At 41.7% G+C, this 13,720-nt stretch overlaps 1 protein-coding gene across 1 annotated transcript in view; it reads right to left on the bottom strand.

The window, feature by feature from the left end:
* TG (thyroglobulin) overlaps nt 1–13,720 on the bottom strand; it is a 257,089-nt gene that overhangs the window by 111,130 nt on the left and 132,239 nt on the right. Inside the window, exons 37-38 of the mRNA XM_019519642.1 lie at nt 2,354–2,488; nt 1,754–1,918 (exon numbers count right to left, since the gene is read on the bottom strand). Of these exons, the coding sequence (XP_019375187.1) occupies nt 1,754–1,918; nt 2,354–2,488 (300 nt within the window). The remainder of the gene's footprint in view (nt 1–1,753; nt 1,919–2,353; nt 2,489–13,720) is intronic.

Genomic DNA, 13,720 nt, shown 5'->3' with positions numbered 1-13,720 from the left:
AGTGGGACCAATTCTTATAAACAGAATTTAGAAGAGGGTTCAGGTCCAAACTCTAAACTTGGATGGCTACAGTTGCCCTTGTGTATGAGCATCCAAAAGACAGAACATAGCTTTAAACTTGCCGACTGTACTCATGACTCACTCAATACAGTATGCATAGATTTGTCAAGAGATTAGGTCAGTTTTAACATGCCCGCTTTTAATTTGGTTTCATTTGTTGCAAATTCTGCCCAGAGACTTCAACGAAGAGAAAATGAAATACGCCCCCTAGTTCCTTTTTTCCAGTAATCTAATCTGGTTTCTCATTACTTCTGTAAAACTGAAAAAAAACAACTATCAGCATTAAACCAAAGTAAAAGGGGGATTTTAAAAAGCTGTAATAAAAGCAAGAATAAATTTGCTTAATATTATGATGGATTTGATAGCTCTGTGTGAGTACTGGTAGTAGTCCGTGAAACTTTCATTCCTTTCTCAAACTTTTTTTACTTGATCAATAAAGGTATCATATTTACACAAATTCAATAGGACTTCGAATTTAAAACAACCCCTCAGTAATTAGATTCTGCACATGGAGAATCTATACATTTGCTATAATTTTCCATGTACAGAATCTAACTATTGGAGTGGGACTATTAAATTACTGCAGTGGGACAAGCATTGGTAAGGGGGTCAAGTGGCCTGACTCCTGCCCCGTGCTACCTGTCCACCCCACCACTTGGCTCCCCTTGCTGCCTTCCCTGTCCCCAGTACCTGCAGGCTCCATGGTCCCCACCACTCTAACACTTCCCCTGCTCCTCCCTGCAGTGCAGGCAGCCCCTGGTGCTTGTACCCCTCCACTACTTGCCACCCGTGTCCTGCACCAGCCCAGGACCTGCTTGCCCTGCACCCACTCTCTGCTGAGGTGCCTGTAACCCCTGCTACCTACCCCCTCCCCACCACTTCCCCCAATTCCTGCTGCCTATGGCAGAGTTGGAGCCAGATGCACCATCTACTCTATGCTTCCTGCTCCAGGCTGCAGTGGGTCCCAACTGGAGCCATGATGGGGAGGTGAGCAGTGAATGCAGGGAGCAGAGGCTGCAGGGAGCAGGTTGGGGTGGTGTGGGGGCAGTGGCTGCAGCTCCAAATCCAACCTGGATCATGGTCAAACTTGGAGCCACAGCTGCTGCACCCTGCCCCACTTGTTCTTGAATTTAAGATGAGTAGCTTTCCCTCCCCCTTCGTTGAATGCAGGGGGGAGGGATCTTGGATTTGAGTGCATATAGTAATTTGGCTTTGGACTATCAGAGAAGCTCCACAGAGCTCTTCCATAATCTACAGTGGGCTTTCGATTATCCCCTGTATTAATCTTAGATATGAGCCAGTAGATGAAAGACAGAAATGAAGCAACTGGGGTCACAGGAGGTTTGGAGAACTAGAATTCCGTTCCTATGAGTTTTTCTTCACTTTTCAAAGACTCCTTCACAGACCAAACTTGTTGCATAGCTCTCTTGCAATGAAGCACCACAATACGATTTTGTGTTTTGCCGTAAAAAGATTTTGGGACACTTTCACATGCTCGTTGCCTGAACCATAATCTTCACCAAATCCAAGTCTGTCCCATGAATGTTAGATAGGTAGAACTATGCTGTTCATATTCATATATTGTAAGGCTGTTATGTCTCTAACAAATTTTAAGCCATTTTCTCATGTGCAAGAATGGGTCACAAGCTACCAAGACTGAGCTTACTTCTATGGCATTTTGCCTTGCACTCACCTTGTCTCCTATAGATATAAGTAGCTGGCTCTTTGAGTAAAATTCGACAGCTGTGACCTTGCAGGCCATGTGTGCATATTTTTGTATCAGGGTAGAAAATGCATCGGATTGTGGAGAGCTGGATTTCGAGGGTAACCACTATGCAGGACTGGCTCTTTGAACAGGCTGTGGAGAGAGAAACAGCAGAACCATGAAAGCAAGTGAGGCAAAAAATTAAACAGAAAGAAAGCAAGGAAAGTGAACAGATACTGCATGTTTTCAGGATATTAACTCCCTCCCCCCGCACAGCTTGAGGGGAGATTTGCAAAGATAGAAAAGGGAGATAAACAGGTTCAATTCCCACTGACTTGCTATGGGAGTTTGGCCCTACAGAGCATACCTACACCATAGCCACAATAGGACCTGACCAGGAGGCCACCGAAGCTTCCCTCACTCATCTACTCTTGCAAACACATGCCAAACCTGCCAGGAAAGATGCTTTGGGGTGTCCTTCTGCAGGCACTCATGACCTATGGAGTCATGTTTTCAGTGATATGCTTCATTGTCATGAATCAATATATCATGTTCTTTGAAGATAAAGATAAAGAAAACATTCCTCACCTGACAGACAAATGTCTCTGGCAGTGGTGAAGTTACCAGAATCATCTCTGCTGACTTGTACGACATCAAAGTTCAAGATAGATGAGTCAATGAGTACAGAAGATGCATCCAAGAGCTGCCACATGTCCAAAGACACTGTGAAATGAAGCATAAACCAGTTCAAACTTCAGAGGCAAACACCAGTCCAGAAGGAAAAATACTATGGCACTATAGTAGGCCTTAGCTATGCTTTGAATAAGAAGACAGTGGGTAACATTTTCAGAAGCATCAAATTTACTTTGGAGTCCAAGTTGCATTTTCAAGTGTCTTAAGATGAGACTTATGAAGCCATTTCTGTACCAAAAGATGACGACAGGTGCATAGGCACCGCATTACCCTTCATTAAGATGGGAGGCATTTACTAGGAGTTAGATATGTGAATGACTTCAAAGATCTAGGTCATACTGGAATTTACAGAAGTGCCTAAACGAGGAAGACATCACACTCTGACTGAAAATAAATGGGAGTAAGGAAGCTAAATTACTTGTAAATAGCAGCAGGTGCCTAAGTACCAGTGTAAATCTGGTTCTTAAAAGCATTAAGTCAAACTGCAAGTCAGAGGCACTTCAGCTTCTCAGAGCTTAAATCAAACTGAACATGGAACAACGGGTGCTTAGTCATTCAACTGCTCCTAAAACATCTACACCTTGAGTTCACTGAAACGGCAAACACCTGATCCAAACTCCCATTGAAGTTATGAGAATTTGTCCTGGTTTCTAAATTTGGACCATTTTGATCATTGTAGCCTGTGTAACTAAGCCACTGAATTTCACTTAAGGATTCCTAAAGCGTGCTTATGACAACTAAAAATGGATTTATTGTTTAACTTTCTCCTTTTTCTGTTTTAACATGGGCTCAAACATTTTACACAAGTTTCCCCTCCATTCTGCCTGCAATCCTAGGGGCATTTCAAAGGAAAATGCCACACACATTTTGAATTTTGTTTGCATATACCAAGAAATTAAAATGACTTCTGTGAGTCTTTTTTAATTTTATAGGCAGAAGTAGCAATAAGGATTGGGAGGGAAAAGGCCTTTAATTACTTTGGTTGTTTTCACCAGTTCAGCATATTATGTAAAGAGCTCCCACTGTGGCATGTTTAGTCCCAAAAGGAAGCCAGGCATTACCCTCTTCATGTAATTGTAGGGTGAAGAAAAAGCTGATCCAGATGCAGATTTTCTGTTGCTTGTTGTTTGAGTTTGCCTACCAAGCAAGATGCAAGTGCAAGCACATTTTGCAGTTGCATGCCTTTCTTTAAAGAGCTATTTTAGCTCTTTCAGATATGGATAGCCCATAAAAGTGGCCTGGATTCTCCCTTCCTGGCTCCCTGCCTTTTCCAGGGCTGGCCTCTGCATCCTCCAGAGAAGTCTTCAGTTAAAAAAAAGGGATGCAATACTGGAAAGCCTAGCACAGAAACACTTTGCTAGTCATAGAACCCAGGAAGTGAAAGTGGTGATAGGCCAATCTAGTTCCCCTGTTCATACAGTAAGAAATGAACAATAGATATAAACAATGATGAGTAAATCTAATCTATAAAATTCCTTTTTTTTTTTTTCCCCAAAATATAAGATGGCATTAGTAACAAAAGATAAAGATCACAGTCCAGTGCTTTACCTGGACACAGACCCTTTAATCACTAAATAAATCAAGAGCAAGGCACAGGCTGGGAAGCCAGAATAGTGCAAGATCAATAAAATAAAATGGAATAAAATTATTATGCCAAAATGCACTCGGCTTCAAGTTACCTTTCATTAAGTTGCAAATTCTAACCTAAGCTTTCTGACCAGCAGTCAGGCTAGGCTCTGAGTGTTCTTTGGGAGAACTAGAATTGTTTCAGAAACTTACTATCGCCTCCCGGTCACAGAAGGTTCTGCAGCTTCTTGACTTTCACTCTTCAGGCGCAATGTATGATCGATTCAGGCCATGCCGAATCCACATACTGCACCCATTCTCCCCCTGCAATCCTGGCTCCACACCTCCCTCGCACAAGAGTGAGCCCAGAGGTCAGGAAAAGCTGCGTATGCCCAACCCCAATGAACCTTCTCCTGTATGCCTTTCATTACCTCTGGGAATATCTGTCTACAGTAATGGATCACATAGTCCCTAATTTATTTAAAATATAGTGATATTTTGAAAAGGTCCTTCCATTATTTTATGTTACAAACTTGTTGAATTGTCACTAGAAATATACCCAGGGGGGTTTGGAACTCTAGAAGGAACAATTCCCCCGACTCTTCTTGTAGTGTACAACATGAGAATATTAGGCTTTATTTTCTAACCACCCCAAAGCACTGGTCAGGGCCAGACACATGGCAAAGATCTAAATCATACAACAAAAATTAGCATCCTATGTGTAAGACCTCACAGCTTTTAACATCAGGAGGCACAATGCAGGCCAGAGCATTTCACCTTTGGATTCCTACTTCTAGCTCAATAACTTGGGGTTGAACTAAGGCATAATTTGGGAGAGTAATCCAGGCTTCATTTAAAGCCTTCAAGTGATGGAGGATTTTCTGGATAGGTTACAGGGGTGGGCTAACAGGAACAGGATGCGTTTTAACACGGACAAGTGCAGGGTGCTGCACTTGGGCAGTAGGAACCAGCGGCACACTTATACAATGGGGAACTCCTTACTCGAGAGCACGGAGGCAGAAAGGGATCTTGGAGTCATTATTGACTCCAAGATGAACATGGGCCGACAATGCGAGGTCATGGTTGGCAAGGCTAACCGGACCTTGTCGTGCATCCACAGGTGCATCTCGAGTAGAGCCAAAGAGGTGATCCTCCCCCTCTATGCGACACTGGTCAGGCCACAGCTGGAGTATTGTGTCCAGTTCTGTGCGCCCCAGTTCAAGAGGGATGTGGACAATATGGAGAGGGTCCAGAGGAGGGCCACCCGCATGATCCAGGGACAACAGGGCAGACTCTACAGTGAGAGACTGCGGGACCTGAACCTATTCAGCCTCCACAAGAGAAGGCTAAGGGGGGACCTGGTGACTGTCTATAGACTCACTAGGGGGGACCAGAGGGGTTTGGGGGAGACGCTGTTTCCCCTAGCGCCCGCTGGCATAACAAGGAGAAATGGGCACAAGCTGTTGGAGAGGAGGTATAGATTGAACATCCGCAAAAACTACTTCACCGTTAGGGCGGCTAGGAGCTGGAACCAACTTCCAAGGGAAGTGGTGCTGGCCCCTACCCTGGGGGTCTTTAAGAAGAGGCTGGATGCCCACCTAGCTGGACTCGTTTGAGTCCCATTTCTCTTTTTGGGGTTTTTGTTGTTCTCCCGCCCTGGCGGGGGGTCGGGCTAGAAGATCTACTAGGTCCCTTCCGACCCTTAATCTATGAATCTATGAATCTATGAATTTCTCTTAATAATCTGATCCAATGGTTGTTTCCTTGCACTATTCAGAATTCATGTCTTAAGTTTTCCAGGTTTTTATTTTTCAGCTGGTATGTGGGGGTGTGTGCACGTGTTCAATTCCCACTTAACTATTTTTACTGTATTGAACAAAAAAATTTAAATGTAGCAACATGACCAAGCGACATATTTTACATAATTATTATGTTCTAATTTTGCAAAACAAACAGCACCAATAATTGAGATGTGACAGAGCGGATCTGGTAGCATGTCTAGCTATGGACACAAAGCTTCAAATGACCGATTATGGAAGAAAGAGTGAGAGCACGTTGCCTGGAGTCTATTGTAGATCGACGCAGCCAGCACACGCCGCTGGCTTGGAAGGTATTTTCACTAAGAGAATTCTGTTCTTCCAACCTCTCTTGATTAATTGTGACTGGAGTTAAATCATATAATCTCAGTTTGTCCATATGCAAAGCATGCATAAACTACCCTCGATGAGTCAAAGTCTGCTGCTCTGAATATTTTTATGGGACAATTCTACAAAAAGTGGACAGTTACTTTACATTCATGGATTTATATTTATAAATGTATAGATTTATATCTATAAGACAGAGAAACAATGAGGCTTAATTTCTTAACAGGAGTGTTTTGAGATGCTTAGATGAAGATGGCTGGTGTGAAGCCTCATTATTAGCAATATGTTATGTAGTTTGTATTTACCTCGGAGTGAAACAAGGAGTGCGGGTTTCTTATTTATCTTTCCTTAAAGTCCATGGGCACTTGATATAATCTGCCTCTTTGGAGTGAACAAATATCTTATATCATTTGAAAATACGGAAAATTCAATGGTTGCTTTGACACCAGTACTAGATATAGTGCAATGATCTCACATGGCACATAGAGTGTTGTCATCTCAGCTACTTCCTTTGTCCTCTATATTAAACCTCATAAAGCTGACTCTTGACTGCTTTGCCTTATACCTATGCATTACCTTTGCTCTCTTACTGCTACGGAGAATAGAAAGGTAGGTAAATGAATTAGTCTGAAGTCAAGCAAAAGGTAGGGCAAAGTAGAATCTTAGAGACTAACTAGTCCAAAGAGACATGAGCTTTCATCGGTGACAATCTGCTTTGTCAGCTGCTACAGGAATGATTTCCAAATCTCAAATCAAATCTGTAAAAATTACTTTTGTCTTTGCTCTGTTAGCACCTCCCTACCTGCTGCTTTCCAATAAAGATAAACACAAAAACCACACTGACCATTTGGGTGGCAAGCCATTGAAATGCAGTGCTATCAACTGCAGTGCTTTGAATGCTGCCAGCTAGTGGCTAACCACTAGTTTAGCCAATTAGCAGTTTCCTTCCTTCCTTCCTCCCACCTGGCAATTGAACTGGCTTTATTGGTAGTCCATACACACCCACTCAATTGCGTGAGAGCAAAAGTAGAGACTTCCCCCAAGCCAACCTAATTTTTTTTCTGAATATCTTTACAAGGTACACAGGTCCCTATTTGTACTATTCTGTTGAACATACACAGTGCACCTAATGAGCATGGTAGAGATTACTGGTTTATATATAGGCTGGACTCTGCCCTTCCTAGCCACATTCTAGCAATTGCTTTCATTGCATAATTATAGTGGTCTGAATCCAGACAGTTCTGTAGCTTTTACTGCAAAATTATGGATGTCCCACGCAGAGAGGGTCTCTGCCTTTCAGATGCTCTTTTGTTAGAGTATGCAAGGGTGAGAGAGTGTTTTTTGTTTTTGTTTTTATTTTATTTTTTGTTTGTTTTTTTTGTTTTGTTTTGTTTTGTTTTTTTAACAAATGTTCACATCAGCCTCCTTCTAGCTCATGGAAGTCATAGGAACCCAGGAGTGCAAGGGGCTCTCTCTTGGGTCATTGAGTCCCCAGCTATCACAAGCAACCAAGCCACAAAGTCAAAATACATGGGGGCTTCAACATTTTCTTCAGTATGAACAGAGTTAGGTAAACACTGCATGCATTTGAAAATCCATGTTCATGTCAGGAAGTAGACTCATACCAGTTACATGGATGGTGAAGCCAGTTCAGAAAAACATGAAGGTAGTGCTAAGAGATGGGTTTAGAGTAAAACCTCTGGGCGTGCCACGTATATGTTCAAAGGACATACAATGATCTGGCTCCCCAGTTCACAAACCATATCTAGTTGCCATATTTACAATGAGCTAAACCAGAACCCTCCCTGAGAAGCAAAACCCTTGCACCTTGAGAAAGTTTTCAAGACAGCTCTATCGCTGAATTTTGAAAGTGATTTCTATGATTCTATAGTAAAAGGTCAAGCCAAAAAACCCAGAGCAAATATCCCCTGATCGGTCAGTACGAGCCTTTTTCAATTGTCATTCCACCAAAGATGGCAAGTTAATTTTCTGTGGCAGTGAAGGGGAGATTTAAAAGTAAAAAGAGCTTAATATAAACATCAGCTGTGGGTACATAAGACTCATGAAAGATTGGAAGCAAAATGGTCTGGATAGTTTCTCTATAACATGATAGTATCTGCCCTTCACATCCTACAATTTTATATCACATTGTATCTTAATTAAGCACCAACATAATTATATAATAGTCAAGGTTGCAGTTACCTAGACTGGACACATTAATGTAAAATCCAAAAGCCAAAGAAATTAAGCATATGTCAAAGCAATTGCCTTCTAGTGTATAGACCTAGCTATCTCGGGTACCAGTAGTAGTCTGGCTGTAGCAGCATGTAGCTTAGGATGGATTATTTCATCTGGTTGAGACGAAGAAGTGCAAAACAGATTCATCTTAAACATGACACCACAACGACTCAACCGCATCCCCAAAGCGTTTACCTCCAGCATCTGCAACACTGAGCTGAAAGCATCATGAAAACAGGTTTCCTAGTGAGATTTCTGGCCACAAATATCATGGGAACAGCTTTTCCCTTAGCTACTCTCTCTACCATGAAACTAGGAATAGCAAAAATACCCCCAAATTAAAAAAAAAAGTTTGAACTTCAAAAGCAGTTTAGTTAGAGTTGTAGAAGGTTTAGCTTTGCCTTCCCCCCCTCAGAACCAATTTGCTTATCTTTAACTTTCTTATTAGAAAATACAGATTCACAGGTATCTAGCAATATCTCTTTAATTGCTGGAAAATATTTGGTGACAGTGCAACATGGTTGATGTATTATATATAATATATGGCTTCAGCTTCATAATGCAAGGCCTAATAGTACTGGCTCTTCCTCTCATACCACCCTCTAATTCTTATTTTCTTCTTTTGCCAGCAGAGTTCAAAGTACCTTACCAAAAAGGTCACTACCAGCTCTTTAAAACTCTCCATAACCAGCACTATTAACAGAAGCTGAGCTCTCACAGAAATTTTTCCTTTCAAAAATAGGGTTTATGCATATTTTTGCCAGCCTATTTGGATATGAATGAATCAGAACGAGCCACTTTCCTAAACCTTCCACATAATACCTATAATCATGCTTCTGACTCCTCCTTTAACCTACATGCACAGATGTTATTTATGACATTTAGAAGCACAGCAACCTGGCTGCACAGATGTGAAATGGGAGCTTTGTGCCTCCTTTCAGGAGTGCCTGTTATAGTAAGTGGCACAGAGCAATTACACAAGTACAACAGATGTTTATCTGGATTGACAACAAGCTGTTTTTAGAAAGGGCGAACTCCACCTATCCATACTCAATTATTACAAACCCAGCTCAGCAACGAGAAACATGCTATTCAACGCACTTTCCACCATACCTGTACTTTCTATATGGGCCTCTAGCCTACATACTGTCAACTACATCCAAGGAGGGGTTGAAGAAGCCTTTTTCTTACACCTCGCACATACTCATGGCATTTGGGGAAGGTATCAGAAGAGCTCACTAATTTTCAGCAGCCTACCTTTGCACATACAAATAATCCTGAATGGTCAGAAGGGCAAGTCTGAATGAAGATTACTTTGCAAGTACAGGCTGTGAAATGGGCCTTTTATCAGTCTGGCAAGAGATACAAGTATGGATCATTTAAATTCACCCAGTATGTGAGAATGAGACAAGCCTGGGTGATAACAAGTGAGACTTTTGCCCCGTCGCGCTATGTTCTGCATTGCTTCCCATTTTGGACTGAACGGGACAAGGCCACATATCATAAGGCTGCTTCCACAATTTCTTCACTTTCTCTCAGCCTTTTAGTCCAATAAGAATCTATTTGCCAAGGATGCAGCCTCACTGACGTCAATGGGATTTCCTTACGGGATCCAGGATCAGGCCATTTGACATTGGGTTTGTTCACCGCAAAACATCAGCACAAACCCTGACTGACACTTAAGTTGCAGCAGAACATTAGCATGCTTGCTTGTGCTGGCCATCAGTGCAGGGGGTGGAATTGCATTAAAAGAGAAAAAAAAGTGAGACACAAAGTAGAGCGGAGAGGACGAAAAGGGATTGATCAACTCTGTTCCCTTCAACTTTCTGCTGTCCTTGTGTGCCTCGCTTGGGCTGCATGCCACTTGACATACAGCTCCCTCTGCCAGCTGAATGCTGTGGTGCACCCAATTTTATTACGTGTCCACGAGTTTGGAGGCATCTGGCCTGAAACAGTCTAAACTGGCTGGTAAGGTTACTCTTATGAGGCCAAAACCAAAAACAGTTGTTTAGCCCCCTCTTCAGAAAAACTCCCATTATCATATAAGATGGAGATAGGAAGGAACTCAAGTCATGTAGTCCATTCTCAGGTTGGCCTAGGGTTTTACCCCACCATGTGCTGGGGGTGGGATTTGGAGCCTTGAGTTTAAACTAAAGTAGGATCTGTAAGATGTGATCCCTGAGGATCATGTTTCTGAATAAGACAGACACAAGAGATAGCTACCACTGTATGGCAATCCCTAATAAATCACAGCTTTTTAACTGGTGACCTCTGGATCTAAGTCACTGTAGCCATATCCAAGACTGCTAAAAAAATTGCAGTATCTCAGATGCCATTTAGAACTGCTGATTTTTAAACATCATATAGTATTATAATAGACAGATCTTCAGCTATTGAAAGCAACCTAGCTCTACTGATTTTAATGTAACTGGAATGATTTCATCAGCTGATAATCCGGTATACTGCTTTTGCCAGCTGATTACCTGGCTGATTTGAATGAGGCTAATTATATCTTGAATACTTGTACACACATGTTTATATAAACACACACAAGTACACACATACGTATACACAAACATTTAGTTTGTAAACATACTGCATATTTCTAATGAATCTCATGGCACAATAAGAACGAAGCTTGCCCTTTCCACAAATACAGCATGTTTCCAAGTCCCATAATTAACTGTTATGTAGCAGGATTTTGTCCTCAAGGGTCATATTTGACCCCTTCATTATTTTCAACTTTGGTGGTAAATGAGAACATAAAACACTAGAGGTTCAAATCCTAGGTAGTAAAGTTCATCAACAGCAGCACTAAACCCTTGCAGAATATGGAAGAGCTACAGGTTTCTCTACAACGCATCCCTACTTTATTGTGTTCTCCACTGGCTGTGGAGGCAATTTTTAGGTAAAAACAAAGGGCCCGATTTTCTTCTCACTCACACCAATATTAATCCAGGCTCAGACCACAAATTCAGTTGACTAACTTTGAATAGTAGTAACTTTCAATTTTATAATAGTAAAATTGAATCAAATAACTAATAGAAGGCTGTGATGCGACTAAGCTGGCTCTTCCATCATAGATGGTCTAAAAATAACAGCTGTCCTCTCTTTTGGGATCACGGACTTCACTTGAAACTATCCATGCACAGTTCCCCATTCAGTGTCAAAGTTATCTCATTCAGAAATAACCCTCCACTAGAGTGAACTGTACCTCTCCATTTCATTCAATTTACCTATTATCATAGCACTCTCTCACAAAATGCAGAATACACCACTGATATGTATCACACTCCATATTTATTTTCTTTCCATCACAGAAGTGCCCCTTCAAACATCAGGCAGAGAAGCAAGGTACAAAGAATACAGTCCCTTCCATTGAGAAGTTGGTATACCGGTATCCAGGAGGAGGTCAAATGGACAAGAGGCAAAGGGGTTTGGGAATGATGAGATGATAATAATGACGTGGACAGAACTTGGCAGAAAAGCTCACGTCTCAGTGCACCATTTGCTTATTTAATACAAGACAAGAATGATTTGGATACATACAGGCAAATGGGCAACTAAAACGTGGGCTTTTCTGCCAACTTCTGTACTCTTTGTACCTTGCTTCTCTGATGCCGCTAAATCATGCGTTAGCATGGAGAATGGGGAAATATGGGCGACTTTCCATGTTTCACCCTTCTCCGTGCCAAGGCATGATTTGGAGGTTATTAAATTTGCCTCAGGAAAGGGGATTTTTGTATTTTCATGGGCCTGAAGTTCAGCTGGCTAGCAGGGAACAAGATCAACTTAAATTCGTTCCCATTGCTCTCCTTGAAAATTGTGTCACGGGAGCCTATAGCTTTTGAGAAAATCCCATCCATGAACCATCTCCTGCAGGCCAGTGAGAAAAAGCAAGTCCCTGTCTGAATGACACTGTAAGAGTTTCAGGACAAGAACCTCAAATCGACTCAGCTGAAGCAGAAAACGTGAGCTGGATTCTGGTACTACTCAGTAAGAAATCAATGATCTCAGTGGAAATTGCTTCTGAATTCAACAAGAGTGGATGAGTTGAGGATCAGGCCCAAAGATGCAAGTGAAAGCGAAGAACTTGCTGTGGAATTCTTTCCCTCCAAAGAGTTTTGCTTTCAGGGCACATACTAATGAAAATCAAATCTTTACAGCTGTACATTTCTGAAGGATTTCAGCACTCCCAGGCTGCTGTCTTCATAAGAGTTTCAAGTCACGGAGCTGCGATTTTGGTTGTAGCTGTGTTGGTCTAAGGACATAGGCAGGCAAGGTTATTTGGGTAGATGTGATATCTTTTATTAGACCAAGTGAGTAGTTGGAAAAAAGTTCTTAGCAAGCGTTCGGGCACAGTTGCTCTTTGTCACGTATAGGGAGTCTCTTCCTTGGAGTCTCAGACCAGCAGAGACTCCCTATGCCTGACTAAGGGTGACTGTGCCTGAATGCTTGCTAAGAACTTTTTTCCAACTACTCACTTCGTCTAACAAAAGACATCACATCTACCCAAAGAAACTTGTCTGCCTCAAGTCATGGAGGGATTTAACAGGACCTTTGCAAATGAAAGTCTCTCTTGAAAGTTTGGAAAACAACCCTGATAGAAAGAAGTGGAAATAACTTATTATAAGGCCACAATTATTGTGGAATTAAATGAACTTCTTTATAGGCGAGTTCTAGATGCTCAGAAAAGGAAGAGAACACGTAAAATAAAACTCTTCCTCTTTGAGGATTTTCATGGGGAAAGACAGTTTCGCAAAGGGATGGAATTTGCCAGTCTGAATCTTTATCCACCAGAAACACTTGTTACATCATTTCAGTATTTCACCAGTCATTTCTTTGTACATCTTTCCTCTTGTTATATTGCAGAGATATAAATCAGTCAAAACCTACATCTGCACAGACCTTTCAACCAAGTTTAATTCACATGTAGTTAATGTTAACAATGACAAAACCCCTAAGCTAACAAACTGCATTAAATGTTTGAAAGTGTTTCTTTCATCATATTAATTTATTCTCGGGAGATGACTCACTATTACTATCCTCTTTTCCCAGACTGAGAAACGGAAGCAAAGAGGTTAAGTGTCTTGTCAAAGCCCACGCAGAGCAAACTCCATCCCACAACTCAGTCCATTAACAGTACTGCCTTTCACAGGTTTAATGTAATTTGTCATTTGTAGATTTACTATGATAAAGCTCACTAGGTTCTTTCCAGGTATATATGAAGTTGACCATGCATCCGTTTACCATATTTTCTCATATATAGTATTCCCCCAAAATTCAGCTGTGCGTATTGGGGCGGGGGGGGGGG

This window comes from Gavialis gangeticus, unplaced genomic scaffold, assembly GCF_001723915.1.
Source record: "Gavialis gangeticus isolate Ggan-Ray unplaced genomic scaffold, GavGan_comp1, whole genome shotgun sequence".
Taxonomy (NCBI): domain Eukaryota; kingdom Metazoa; phylum Chordata; order Crocodylia; family Gavialidae; genus Gavialis; species Gavialis gangeticus.
Note: the sequence above shows the minus strand (reverse complement) of the source record. Positions and strands in the feature narration are given on the sequence as shown.